Below are 15077 nucleotides of genomic sequence, written 5' to 3'. Positions count from 1 at the left end.
GTCCCTTCCGACCTTAGAAACTATGAAACTATGGGAGCTGTGACGACAGCAGCTCTGTCGGGAAGCCAGTCGCTCTCCCTCCCTGCGTCCCAGAGGGTGCAGGAAAGCAGAGCCGTTGAGGATGTCCGGGCTCGGAGACCTCCTGCAGCGCTACAAAGCCCCTGCCTGAAATGGGAACTTGAGAGAGGCAGGCTGGCCATCCCTGAAATGCTACAAACAGCCTGAACATGCAAACACTTGCTTTTCATAGCACGATCAGGGCATATACAGCAGCGCTGCAGAAAGCAACGGGAGTCCCCAGGCCTTAGTTTCCCCAATTTGCTCAAAATATTTCAAGACTTTCCTTTTCTTTTGAGGGCACTGCAATCTCATACACAGCAAACCACACCCATCCTTGCTGGGCATTGAACCGTCTTAATTGTTAGCGTATTGAGATCAACACATTAGCAGAGATATTTTTTCCCCCTGAAAAAACAACTAAATGGACTGACAAGCTAAAATCCTAATTAGCTCTAAGAAGTCCCCCTCCTCCCCTCCACGCTCTCCCGCCCTCTCAGGGTCTCTCTCAGATGTCCAGCTTGGCTTACAGGGCACAAACCTTCAATGCAACTCAAAAGATTTTTCAAAACTGACGTTTCCACAACTGAGACATGAGCAGCCGTCACGTTAACATCCAACTTGTTTCCAAGAGCAGGGAAGGAGAAAGACAGAGCCTCCCAACTCTTAACCAGAGAGCAAGAGCATAACCGCAATCATTTCCACCAGTGCAGAAGTGAGAATTCAGTCAAATTCCTCTAGTCCGTCTGCAAGAAGAGGGCTGAAACATTTCTCTTTCCATCTCAGACCCTTAGGATTCTTGCTAGATTCAAATACAATCCAAGTGCACAACCTTTCAGAAGTTAATACTTCAGCCACAAATTGCATCACCCCTTTGTAGCTTGCCAGGCCTAGGCTACGGGATCAGCTTCTACAGACCACAAGGAGAAAGGGCAGCAGGGCTCAAGGGGCTGAGCTCCCTGCAAAAAGCCCCTTCAGAACGATAACGTTCATCATTACGCCACTATGAATAAATAAAGTTAAGACTCTGCCCGAAATGATGATTCAGTTAAGTTATCTGCTGAGGGTTACTCTGAGCTAGGGAACTGTGTGATGCATCATGTGGATGCTATCGCAAGATGCAGCCCTTGGGACCGGACTGCAACTACAGGGGTCTGATCCAAAGTCCAGGCTGACCCTGACAGCTGCATTATTCAGAAAAGCAAAAGTCTTGATCTCTGGTTAATTTTAAATGTTGAAATAGTTAAAAGTGAAACAACGGTCTGCTGCTGAAATAAGGAATCGTTGGCCGTGTCTGCACGAGATGCTGACGGCATAGTTGTTACGGTGCAGTTATTTAGTGCTTGCTGAAGTACTAAATGACCGTGCTGTAATCAGCATCACTACGCAGTACCATCCTGGCATGGTTGCCTAGTGACACTTACTGCACAGTACCTCGTTACTACGGTGCAGTGGCAAGGCATCACGGTTCATGCCTGGTGACGCTACTGCGCAGTAAGCACCTTGTATAAAGTGCACTGAGAAGCTCTGGCTGAAATGTCATGTTAGGTAAAAATCAGATTTCTGGACGGTGAAAACCTCTGCAACACCACGGACTGAAAACCTTCTGAAATTATGTCAGGATCCTGAACTTTGGCAGAGGAGATGCCTACTTCCTGCTGAAAACTTGCTAGCATTTTGTCTTGCATCTCAACCATCTCTGCTTGAGGCAGGACCGTGTCTTGATTTGCATTTTAGATACTTCCATGTCTCAGGCTTGCACCTAGCAGAGAACTTTAAAAAATGACAAGCTGGTTTTCTATGAGGCAATTTCTGCCGATTTTTTCCCCAGGGAGATTCGAAAGACTGTTACGGTACAGACCTCAGCACCTAAAATTCTCCGAAACATACAAACCATTGAAAGTGCTGGAAATAATTCCAAAGGATTTGAGGCATGGGAATAGATCCACTTTTCAGCATCTTAAAGTTACCCAAGACACAATTTAAACAGGGGCACATGTTTGCTGTTATTACATACATATTTCCACCCTTCCCCGTCGTACACACCCAGCCAACCAAGTTTCCACTTCCAAGGGGAGGCTTGGTTGGTACGGGTGCAGCGCTGTGTACTAACATGTGGCATCGAGGAAGCCAGAGCTGCTGTGTGGGAAGGCCGGGGTTCCAACAGTAGCGCACTTCTTGTCTTCTCCCTCCGTCACTTCTTTGCCCGTCTCGGATGTTTGCGAGGTGGGTGCAGCAGATCGTCCAAACCTTGAAAACAGCATCCCCCCAAGGCCCTTCCCGATGCTAGCAGCTCCTGCATTCAGCATAAAACACAACAGGCATTGTGCCAGTTATATCAAACCTCCAATTACAGGCAATGCAACGCCCAACAATTACAGCCGAGCGACAGAGGAAGAAAGACACTAGTCAGGTTTTTCCAGGGTAGGAACAGCTGATTTAAATAAAGCGGACACTTGCTGTCATGACACTGCGCTCTAGCGTACAATCAAAGGTTGAGGTCGGGAAGTGCTGTAATGGAAACAAAAATAGACCAGAGCAGTTTTGGACAGAGTCCAATCTTGAAGAGATCATATTTTAAATTCTGTGTGTACAAAGTCTGAGCCTTTTAAAAACCCATCTCTTCTGCAGTACATTCAGCACGACTTGTGGTACCACGTCTAGGAAAAAGTCCCAATTTTGACCTATAATGTGAGAATACGTCTTTCCTCATTGTGCGTCATGATTGAAAGGGGGACTGCAGCTAGGGAGGATGTGTAAATGTTTAAAGACCACTTTACAGATGGGGCGTTTTTCTCCTGCCTTTGCTGCCATCTTGTGGATAATACATGAAAATCATATTCAATAAAATCCAAGTTCAAACATCACTGTTCCCCGAGACAAGCAACATAATCGACCTGTATTAGATTGATATATTGCAGAATAGATATATGTATTCCTTAAACAGGAATGTGCATTTTAATAACATGTTAGGGCAAACATTGACAGCAGGCTACTTTGCTGAACCTTGTTCCAAGTTATCATATAAAAATACAAATTTTACAGGCCACAGTTCAGCAAAACATTTTGGCACGCGAGAAACCCCAGTGAAACTAAAAGAGACTGTTCACATTTTAAAGTTAAAGTGGTGTTTAAGCTGGATTGCAATGCCTAAAAGAAAGGGCTTAAAGACTTCCTATCAGTGTTTTGCATATAGAAATGTAGGCTGTTATCTCACGTTAAATGGTATCAGCCCTTCTTGTTATCAGGAACGTTGCAGATACTTGCAAATACTATACGATGCGACTGCAAAGCAAGTATTTGAATTCATGGATTTGCAACCTGAATAGCATTAAAGCATCAGAATGAAGCATTTCTGTTAGGTATGCAACAAATAAGACAGGAGTCACTAAAAAGAAAATCTCCACAACTCTTGACTGTGATGTCTATAAACTTTCCTTCCCCTTAAATATGAACTTGGATTTACATTAGCACAGAGGTGGGCAATTATTTCGGGCAGGGGGCCGCTTACTGAGTTTTGGAAAACCATCAAGGGCCACATGACAGGCAGACAGGGGAAGATAAATATTAGTTTTCTAAATTTTTTAGGGGCCCTGTGGGCAGGATAGAATGGCCTGGCAGGCTGCATCCGGCCCCTGGGCAGCATTTTGCCCACCCCTGCATTAGCAGTACACATATACATCTGCAAGAGTACACGCTTATGCCTTTAACATCAGAAGGGAGAAAAATAAAGCTTTGTATGAAGATATGGCCCCCTTAAAAATAAATCAAATTGCTACTGAATGAAGTTCAACAGAGAAGTGCTGTGTAAGCATACACAGACTTAATGAGCACCTACCTAATATACTTGCTTTGCCTATATTTGTTATAGATTCCCCATAATGGCGTCGAACCATGACTGGCGAAGTGGTTGGGCTCGATGCAGTCGATGCGCTTTCACTCTCGGTGACTGAGGTAGGTTCTTTCGTTGGGTTGAGAAAACTTGGCTTCATATGCTCGTAAGGTAGTGGATTTGCAGTGTTATACCAATGAATCTGGACTGGCGAAATGTTGCTGTAGTGCTTCAGAATTAAAGGTTCTAGTCTATAGGCCTATAAAGCAAATTCAGAGAAGAAAATCTTGAGCAGCAACAAAGACCGAAGATTCAATTCACTTGCTAGCATGGAGTGCTCTTCATCCTCAAAATGGTGTTACAGCTCACTCGATACATCCTCAGACTTCTATGGATGAATGTACATAATAGTAGCAGCCCAATTTTACAGGGTTACGTGGCTGGCCCCAGGCAACAGGTTGAGGCAGCAGAGGTCAGAAGGAGATCTGAAGTTCCTTGCTCCCATCTCTCAGTTAAGAAATAACATGTGGCCGTCAAATGTGTGTCAAATCAATCTCCAGAAAGTGGCCAACACTGGCAATATGCTCTGGCCTAGGTTCATTTTGAATGCCTGGAAGATTATGGTGTCCATACGTTTGTGTGTTTATCTGCAGCTCTGCTCAATATATTCAAACACTGGTAGAAGGCCGTTGCAATCCCGCAGAATACTAATCCTTTCTATACAGCTAAACTACTGCTACATTTCAAATCAAATTGTCAAAAATGGGCAACTGCTTGCACAAATCTGAACGCGCATTGTTTAGTGATCACTGTGAAAATCCTGCCTTTATAGGCTTTCACACACTGCCTATGTCAGCAAACGCAGATGTTGTTGATGCTGTTTAGACAGCGAGCTTTACAAACACAGGCCATATTAACACCGAGATTCAAAAACAGGAGCTGCAGCAGAGGCAGCAGTAAGCTTTACCAACTTACTGGCATTCCCTCGCAATTCACTGCTGAACAAGGACTAGTCTTAGGTGACCACAAGTGAGCTGGAGAAATCTGGGCTAGCTAGAATTAACCGTAGGTGGATACATAATTGCTTTAATCAGGACAAAGAGTAGCTGCTGTATTTCCTTGCATACCACACACCCCAAATAAGACATGCACCTTATTTTGGGCAGGCAAAATGAAGAAAAATATTTTTTCCAGCGTCATGGCTGAAAGCTGTCTGCATGGCATAGGGAGAGAGTCTACTTGTCGGCTCACTTGCCCTCCCTTGGAGGCTCAGCAGTTAGAGACCTAACTGTTTCACAAGGACTGCAGAACTGGCAGCAGGTTCTGGCTCTGATGCTTTAGAGTGGACTCTGCCCCAGCTGCATACTGGCCCTGAGGGAAGAGAGAAGCACAGCCCCTGGCAGTCATTACAGCAACCTCATGCTTCCACTCGGATGCAGAAATCAGCCTCCCCACTTAACATGTGCACTCCAATTTTGGGGGGAAAGTGTACACGGTACGTGAGGAAGTATGGTGTTGATGGATCACTGTCACACTGCCAGAAGATCTCAGCTGGTTACGGGTCTGTCCTGGGCCAAATGTTTACCATTTTGATTAGCAACTTTGGTGCAGGAAGTAGGAATATAATGATTAAATCTGCAGGTGACAAAGCTCTGAGGGGGTTGCAAACATTTTGCAGGAAAGGACTAAGATTAAAAGGGGTCTCAGGGCTTGTTCACACTGTTTCAGCAGCAGGGCTGGCACTGAAAGACCTGACCCTCACCCACCAATGTCTACTGACCTGCTGCACATCTGGAACCAGTGAGGCTGCTCCAGGCTCATTTCCAGTGAATGCTCTTGGACATGCCAGAAAGTGTGGGCTTGAGAGTGGGCAGAGGCAGGCCCAGACCAACCTCAACTGTGTGCTTCTGGGTAGGAGTGTGTCTGTACGGCAGGTAGGCAGGGTGTGCTAAAGCCCTGGGCTGCTAGGACTCGCTATCAACAGAGTGTCAAACAAGCCTATAAGGGGGTCTGGCAGGGGTCTCAAGGATCAACCAGTGAAGGATGCCCTGTCTCGAAGCCATCCAAGACAGATACCCATCTATTTTTGAACACCTGCCAACTTCCCTGGCCACCTTGTTTCAATGCCTTACTGTTCTGACAGGTAGGAAGATTTCTCTGAAATTTAATTTATGCTGCAGCATAAACCCATTGCTTCATGCCTGCCCTCTGTGGCAAGAATAGTTATTCTTCCTCTTTTTTAAAACAGCCTCTCAAATATTTGAAAATTGCCATTATTTCCCCACTGTAATTTCCTTCTCCCCAACTTAAAGCTACTTAGTTCTCTCAACTCTTCTTAGAGTTGCCTGATTTCAACCCCTTTGTAATCTTTTCCCTTTGCTTCTGGATGATCTGCAGTTTCTCCACGTATTATCAATGGTGCATACAGAATCCAGAATTGAGCATAATACTCCACCTGAGATCTCACCAGTACCAAGCAGAAGAGTATTATCATCTCTCATGCCTTGCATACTGTATTTCTAATGCAGTCCAAAACTGTATTTGCTTTTTTTTTGGGGGGGGCACAGCATCATATTGCCAGCTCAAGTTGAGTTGATCTACTGTAAGCTCCCTCAGCAATACAATCGTGTAACCAGTGATGCCCCATTCTGCGTTTCTGCATTTGTTTTTTAATCCTTAGGTCTAGCAACTTATGCTTGTCACTGTTGAATTTCATCTCGTTGTCTAGAGCCCAGTCCTCCAATTTATCAAGATGCTTTTGAATTCAAATCCTTGCATCCAAAGTGTTTGCAGGCAGTGTTGTTTCATCTGCAAACAGATCAGGAAGCTCTCTACTTGTGCACCTAAGCCATTAATCAAAGCATTAAACAGCACCAGACCCCTGTAACATTTCACAAGACCCACCCCTGCCCGTCTGACATCAATCCATTTTAGCTACTTTTTTGCTTGTGTTTATTCACCAAGTTTGTATCCACCTAATGCTAATTATCTAACATCTCGTTAGGTTTACTTGTAAGAATGCCTTGTGGGACTATGTTGAAAGTTTTATTAAAGGCCAGGTGCATCAGGTCCATTGCATTCCCTTCATACACCACACTAGTTGCCCTGTCAAAGAAGGAGATCAAATTAGTTTAGCGCGATTTCTTCTTAATGAATCCATGTTGACTGCTAGTAATCTCCTCCTCCTCCAGGTGTTTACACATTGGTGTAATGTCCTTCCTTGGATGCATTCAAGGAGAAGATGAATAGGTATCTATCTAGGATGGTTTACGAAGAATAAATCCTAGGTTTGGAATAAGTGGCCTTCCATCTTTATCATGTTATAATCCTGAAAGCATGAAAATTTGCAGCCTGAATCAGATGTGTGGGACACATCCCAATTAGCCTTTAACAGTGCTTACATATGTGGAGTTAATTAGCAATTAACCTGAGAAGAAAATCTAGTGTAGACATACCATTCACAGTATGAGAAGCCATCCTATGGTTTGTGTTGGGGCAGAAATGTGACAACTGTGGCTTCAAGTCAGCAATACGCTTAAGTATGAGCAGCCCATCTACACTTCAATGACACAATTCAAGTGTTTAATGACTTGGCTGAATTTTAGCCTCTAGGGATTTAAAAGCAGATGACTGGTAGGAAGGAGCAAGGCAGAGTTCCACAACCCTTTTTACAAATGGGCAACTCCAGTATCCTCAATTTTGTTCCACGGAGTGGAGGCCATAGCCTCAACCTTGGGGATATGCGTTGGGTTCGGACTAGAGGGCAGGCTGGAGTTCAGGCAAGAATTCAACACAGCAATTTACTTAAAAACCAATCTGTAGATGCGTATTAGCATGTCGACAACACTTGTCTCTTGTATGTTTCCCATTAAGAATTTCATACAGAATTTTCTTTTTGCATGCCAAAGGATCTTTTTTGAGCATGCCTTCCTAGCTGCTTTGTAAATAGCCTGTTACAGCGGAATTCCAGATCAAAAGCAATCCTTCAAGAACCATTACCTACTGATCTGTGGGCATCTGGATTTTCATTACACACTTACTTCCAACTCAAGCCTTTCATTTTTCTTTGTTTTCAGAGAGACAGAAATGTATTCTGCACCTTCTTTGTCCTATTTGTTTGTAGACACAGCGTTACTACCTGACTTCCAGCCTAACATCCCTTAGCCCTGTAACATCTGGCAGAATTTGAGCTGTCATGCAGGTTGGAGATGTTGGACCAACTCCTCAGGTTAATTAAACTGGTACAGATGAAGTCAGAAGATATTCAGCACCAAGAAAAGGTTTAAAAAAAGAAATGCCAGCCATGCACTATAATAATGCAGAAAGCCTAACGCAGCAGTTCTGTCACAGAAGTTTCAAAGTTTTAAGTGGAAAAAGCAGCTTCTTTTGTGCAGCATTACATAATCAGTACATTTAGTGGTGTTCAACCTACGGATCTGAAATCAGTCTGCTCCTCACTAAATCTTGCCAGGAGAAGAATGTGTGTTGCACAGGCCACACACTTTATTCTATGTTGCTAATTCATTTTACGATTATAACTACTAAGAAATTGGTAGAGGATTGTTGGAAACTTGTTCTGCAAAACTGTTTGCATTCAGAAACATACCTAAGTCGATGCAAGTACTCTGAAAACCAATCCTTATATATATTGCTTGCTTGGCCCTAAACCTGCTTTATTTTAAAGTATTCCTGAGGTAAAAGTGTGTAACTACAAATAAGACTCACCACTGGATCTGTTGGATGAAAAATGTTTAGCAACCGGTTACAAATAGTTTTGGGCAGAATGTGATCTTGACTTCCAGTGTTTCCTGGGCGGATGCCACGCAATGCCAAAAACACTGCTAATGGAGATCCCATACAGAAGAAATTCTCAACCTAAGGAAATATTTCATGTGTATTAACAGATGGAGCAAACGTAACTTTTTCCACATATACCGAGTATCGCAATATCTCAGTGGTACTTATGTATCCATCAAAGTGAGGAAGACCACACTGCAATACAGGTAAAACTTCCACTTCCCTCAATTATGATAAAAAAATTACATGTTATGGTATTGTACAATGTAATAAATGTAATAAACATTTTGGAAAGCTGCACAGTCTCTCAGGTTGGTACGATGCATCAAAAGAAAGAAACGTGAACACTAATGGGGGTGGAGTGAGGACGATGTTTTTTGAGAATACTAAAGAAAGAGGATGGGTTCGATAAAACTGAAGTTTGATTTTCTCACAGAACTGCTGGAAGCTTACTACAATTACTTAACTTCTGTCTAAGCATACATTGCACAGACCATCAAGGAAGCAAAAAAACCAAGCTGCATTAAAAATAAAGAACGAATGAATGAACTACCTATATCATATTTGGAGTAACCCCACGTGTACACCAGCATTACTCCTCTTCAAAGCACATTGCAGGAAATAAACATTTGATAGTTGGAGAAAAAACCACCAGGGACCACCCTCCATGGGACACAGCAGGTTTGGCACAAGTAGTGAGTTTGCAAACTGCCATCATATGGATCAAAGCTCCTGCAGGGATGGGCTATAAACAGGGATCAGGAACCTTTTAACAGTGGCAAGGCTTGCTACACAGGCTGACAATTTCCTCCCCTCCATGCCTCCCGGTTTGCTCCCAACAGACTCAACAGCCCGCTCAACAGTCTTGGCCCCCTCGTCAGCCTCGCACCCCTGCCTCGCTCCCTGAAAGATGCTGCCTTGGGGGTGTCAGCACTGCCAGGCGTACCGTAGTTAAATGCAGCAGCTGCCAAAGGTAGGGAATTTTTTGCGCCTTCCCACTGCATCTCCCACTGCTCATCTCCCAGAGGCAAATGCAGCTGAATCTCATCACCAAGAGCAAAGGACAAAGGTAAAGAGAAGAGGAGAAAGGCAGTGGCCGCAGTAAGGGGGACAAGTCAACTCTCACGGCTGTTGGCTACACTGATGCTTCTCTGCACCAGCCGCATCTCCTATGGGAGTGATGAGGCTGTGACGGACCCCCCCACCTCACCAGCTGCCCCACACCCCAGATTTAGTCTCTGCAGGCTGGATTCAGCCTGTGGACTGTGCTTCACTGCCCTGGGCTTATACTGATGTTGTAAAAGGGACTGGCTTTTGCACGGAGGAGACTGTTCAGGTTCTGCGGCGATTCAAACCTATAAACCTGTTCACCGAAAACTGGACAGAAACAATCAACTGGTCTGAAACAGGTCACTGCACGCTCATCACTGATCGTAACTTTTGATCATTAGCAGCTTGTTTTGGATTCAGCAGCGACCTAGCTGCAAATGGCTTTGTAGAGCATTACAGGTCCTTAGACCTGCAGTCCCCTAGAAACATCAAATGGAAAACTCAAGTCAAGTAATTTCTACCCTCAAGAGAAAACTTTGTTAAATTATTATGAGAACATCACCATAACATTCATGATAAGCCGACAGGGCACCACAGCAGAACAATTACAAGGGCAACACCATTGAGCAGACAAGAGAGACTGCAGCATTTTTGTTGAGTGCTTATGTTTAACACTTGGATTCTCAAAGGGGCTTTGCTATGTGTCAGCTCAGCTGTGTCAGGCGAGACTGGAATAATGCTCTGGTTCATACAGACTCCAGCACGGCCCAAGACATTCCTCCTCCTCTAACTTGGCACGGGTATCACACTTCAGAACAAGACTTTTCCTTTAACAAGAATGTTCTTTCCAAGATCCATTTTAACAAAGAACTTGATTTTTGTAGTCCAGCTAGCCATCTTGCAGAGCACAAAGCACTCTTCTCTTTTATAATCAAGCTCTGCATGCACTCCTATACTTTCCAATTTGGACACAAGCTTTTTTTTGTCTTCAAATATAATACTAAAATGCTGTGACCTTGGAATATAGGAAAAATGTCAGTAAATAATTCTTTGAACTATTAAGTCATCTTGAGCCCTGCTAATAGGATATACCTGTATTCCAAGCCCTGAATACAACGTTGCTCTACCCCAATTTCAGAAAGAAACTGCTATGACTGGCAGGTAATGCACGATAGCTAATACTCAGAAGAAGTTTTCAGTAAATTCAGCTGACGTGAAGTACAAACTAGGCAATGCTTTCAGGTGAACAGCTCCAGCACTGAGATGTGAGGTTTCTCAGCTCCTTTTCTGCTTATAGAGATGCCCTTACAAACAAATGCTTTTTTCTTGCCGACTTGCATCGCAGTGTTAGCTCCATTTTCCTATGTGCCTAAGCCTTGTAATGTGGTTCTCCAGCCCAGTTAATGCACGCAGGTTAAAGATGTGGTATTCAACACAAACGGTCATAATCGATATCAAAATGGCAAGTCTCCAAAGAATCAACACCAATCCTTTCAGAAGTTAAGTCCGTTAAACGGAAGAAGCAGGTCGTTTCTTTTGAAAATTGCTACACGATGAAGTCCCATGAGGTCAGAAGGCTTTAAAACCACTGATTAATTTTGATATGCTTTTTGCTGAAGCAGGAATGAGTACTATTACCTATTGGGTGCAGCACTGAGTTTTAAGCGTGGAAGTTTAGATAAAGGGCAATAATAAAAACAATCGCTTTCTCCCCAAAGATCGATTCTTAAGACATCTATGAATAAGAAGATAACCTGAATTACTGGTAAGGAACAACACAAGAACATCAGGTACTTTGGCAACAAATACCAAATCACTGACATTTCTACTTGAGGCTTTATGCCGTCCTTTCACATTGAACAAAGAGGTAAATAAGAAGATGAGTGGGTGATTATACACCTTTCAGTGAGTGAACGGGTACAGGTGAGGGGGCAGAGAGACATGCTAAAGGGGTGAGGTGAAGAGGGGAAGATGCAGATCACTACAGATTATGTTCATATACGGCCTTTCATGCAAAAGGATCCTGACGGTCTTAATACTCTCAGGAAACGCTTCAGCTTCCAATAAAGGTAGCCACCTCTGGAGTGCGACCCATAACCTTTTAACTGTGCTATGAACACCATGTAACCCTTGAGGGCAAGATGAAACTCATCATCAAGAGGGATTTAATTGAGTAGATCTGTTTTGAATCACGGTGGAGTCCTGATGTCAGCAGTCTAAAAAGACTCTGCTTTTCTCAGATATGGCTGCATTTCAATGGTCCTTGCAGTAATTCCTCAATGTCTTGTAAACTGACCGTGAAGTCTGTCAATGGCACCGACATCTCTGGACAGAAGGTGCTGTGTATAAGTCAAGAGTTCAAATACCAACTGAAATTTATCCAAGAAGCTGGAGTCAGCTTGCCCGTCTCTCTTTTGCGAAGTGCCAGGGAATCTTGGAAACGCTCGCACCGTGTTGACAAGTGAAATAAAATAAGCCAGTTACCAACTCTAGGGTCAGGAGCAAACGACTTGCCCTTCTCTTCTTCGCTTAGTCTGTCATCATGCTGCTGTCTTCACCAACCACCAAGTAGGAATACAGCAGGCATGCTCCAGTGCCATATAGAAGGCAGCGCTACACCCTTCCCACAGTTGCATATATGCCTCAGATGAGAAGCACAGCGTATCCTGTCTTCTCTTCCATTACTGGGGTCACGCAGACAAAGCCAGTACTAGGCTGCACCTCCACGAGATACTAGTGGAGGTACAATGAGACAAAACATTAATGCATTCCTGTCCTGATCCCACAGGGACTAACCCCTAGATCACAGGGCTTTAGTGGTTCCATCCTTTTACCCTTGGGGGAGGGGAAGCAGGGAAGAGCCTACATTGGTGGCCAACACCTTGACTAGGTAAAGTTGGGTGCATCACCCAAAAACCTTCCAAGCCTTCAGATATTCCTCCTCAAGGAGCAGCAGCTGCACATGCCACTTTCTTCCATATCAAACTGATTAGACGTAAAGGGCACTAAAGTAGCAATGGCCACACTTTTCCATCAAAGCACAGGCTTGCTCAGTCTTGATTTAAGGCCAGAAGATCTCTGCATAGCACCAGTCGAAGAACTTCACCCAGCAACTTGTGGTTGAACAGGACTATATTCGTATCAAAGTACAAAGCAGTTACTTGGCTGCCATCACGTGTCCGAGCTGGACTGATCTACTGCTGGGAAATTATATTTCAGTAAAAGAGGACTTGCTTTCGGTGTAGGCCGTCTCTTCCTCTTGGACTGGTCACTGTCAGAATAAAGGTGTTCAGAAACCGATGTGGTAAGTAAAGTAGATACAAAACCCTCACACAGCTTATTCAGCTCTCTTTTAGGACAAGGAAAAAAAAAGAAAAGAAGATGCAAGACGGTGAAAAATTACTTACTAAGTAGTTTTTTGTCATTGTCCTCGTTTCACTGCCCATCCCACTTCCTTCCTTCCTGCCCGGTTTTTAGAGCAGCAGCTGTGTTAAAACATTGAAACTGAATGCAAATGGTCTGTGAGCACACCTGAAGGGCTCCTGTTTCCTTGCTGCTGGTTATAACAGCATGATGCCATTTTTTGTCCGATAAGGAAGAGAAGGGGTAGAATCATGGAGCATTTCTGTACCTAAAAATTCAGTGTGGAATTTGCAAACCCAGGCGAGTTCTCTAGATTTTAAATGGAGATTGTCAAATTCCTAGGACTGGGATGTTAGCATGTTCGGGGGCATGTAAATCAGCCAACAGGAAACATCAGAGGGAGGTGCCCCAAATCTCACCTCTCTCCTAGGCTTGGTCCCCTTCCGCAGCCCTGAGGTGGGCACCTGGGTAAGAATGGGATTCACAGCTCAACTTCCACATGTAAGGTGCCTAAGTGTCCCTTCATGTACAGGCAACTGTACACTCCAAGACACCTGGTGACAGCAGCCACATAAAAGCTTAGTGGTTAGAGCAGAAGCCCAGGAAGTAAGACTTCAGTTCTGTCCCTTCCTCCACCTGAAAGCATTCAGGCTTACAGCTCCCTCCACGCAAGAGAGTGCCCTGCCCAGCAGGCGAGAGGTGAGGCTGGGTTGATGGCATTCTTCATCCCCTCCTGTGGAAGCTGAATCACTATGCAAGAAGGAATGCAAGATTCACAGGGCCAGAAGGAGCATGCCCAAATGCAATGTGGAGAGTTCATCCTTCTGCTCCCTAACCACTAGGCTATTGCATCAGTTGCAATCACAAATCCCTATTCCCCCATGTTTTTAAATGCAAGTGATCCTGGGTGGTGAGCTTTGCACCGAACCTAACGCTATCAATGTGCATCAGGCACACTCAGAACACACCTACTGGACTGGACCCATGAAAACTTAATCACATTGACTCCAAGTTTGTGAATCACGATTGGCTTTAGGCATAAGATAGGCACCGAAATACTCTGCTTAGCAATGGTGGCACCTCTGTCCACGGGCAGCAGCTAGACTTCAGCTGCGTGAGTCACCAGTGAACAGTAAGGCAGCACTGGCTGGCTAACAATGATAAAAGCACCTTACAGACCATGCTAGGGGATGGCATATTTAAATTATATTCTTATGTATAAGCATGGATCAAACTACCAGGAATCCATTGTTTAAAGAAAGACAGAGAAAGACTGGTAGGAAGCTACAATTGTAAGGTGCGAGGTAGATGAAGGAAGGGAGATGTTATAGGCATGTCAGCACAGGAAGAGAATGACAAGAAGACTGAGATGCCAACCACTTGGCTCCAGTTTGTCTAGGAGAACAGATCATGAATGAATGGACTGAAGGCAAGCAAGGAAAGTAGATGATGTTCTTGTGTTTTGTGAAAAATAAGCTAGGCATGCTCGGGGGTTTGGGGTTAGATTTGATCCATTTCTGGAAAAAAGACACTTCAGATTAAAGATGAGGTCATAAGAAATCTAGGGGGATAAAGGAGCAGGAGAGAGGTTCTTTGTCAGTGTCAGCTGGTTCTGCTGAAACCCGCCAGCACGGGACAGCTACAATTTCTCCCTAGGTAGCCCAACTACATGTATTCTGATCAAAGGCTTGTCATTGTAACTACTCACTGGGTGAAGTCATTAATACATGCTGTAACAGCACAACCTAATATACAGTTCACTTTCATTACAGAAGCCTGGCCTGTTCACTTAACTGTACAACTGCTACAGGCCATTGGATTTTGTATAAACATTTTATCTGAACAACTGACGTGGTCAGCCAAATTCATACAGTATCTAAATTCCATCTCAAGTTGCATTTTAAGGGTGAGATACAAAAAGGGACCCCAGCCACCTAGTTATTACGGATACAAATGAATAAGTAAGTTTGGAGATTCA

The 15077-nt window shown here is 44.1% G+C and overlaps 1 protein-coding gene and 1 long non-coding RNA gene across 2 annotated transcripts in view; one reads left to right on the top strand and one right to left on the bottom strand.

Annotated features, from left to right (window-relative positions):
- LOC109286652 overlaps positions 1-1019 on the top strand; it is a 3125-nt gene extending 2106 nt beyond the window's left edge. Inside the window, exon 2 of the long non-coding RNA XR_002094647.1 lies at positions 66-1019. This is a non-coding gene — a long non-coding RNA (uncharacterized LOC109286652). The remainder of the gene's footprint in view (positions 1-65) is intronic.
- The window catches only part of DDHD1 (DDHD domain containing 1), a gene marked incomplete at its 5' end in the record, with an annotated part of 122719 nt that overhangs the window by 3136 nt on the left and 104506 nt on the right, over positions 1-15077 (bottom strand). Inside the window, 3 exons of the mRNA XM_019528283.1 lie at positions 2171-2353; positions 3896-4148; positions 8615-8764. Coding sequence (XP_019383828.1) covers positions 2171-2353; positions 3896-4148; positions 8615-8764 — 586 coding nt within the window. The remainder of the gene's footprint in view (positions 1-2170; positions 2354-3895; positions 4149-8614; positions 8765-15077) is intronic.

Source organism: Gavialis gangeticus, unplaced genomic scaffold (assembly GCF_001723915.1).
Source record: "Gavialis gangeticus isolate Ggan-Ray unplaced genomic scaffold, GavGan_comp1, whole genome shotgun sequence".
Classification (NCBI taxonomy): Eukaryota; Metazoa; Chordata; order Crocodylia; family Gavialidae; genus Gavialis; species Gavialis gangeticus.
This window is presented reverse-complemented; position numbering and strand designations above follow the sequence as displayed.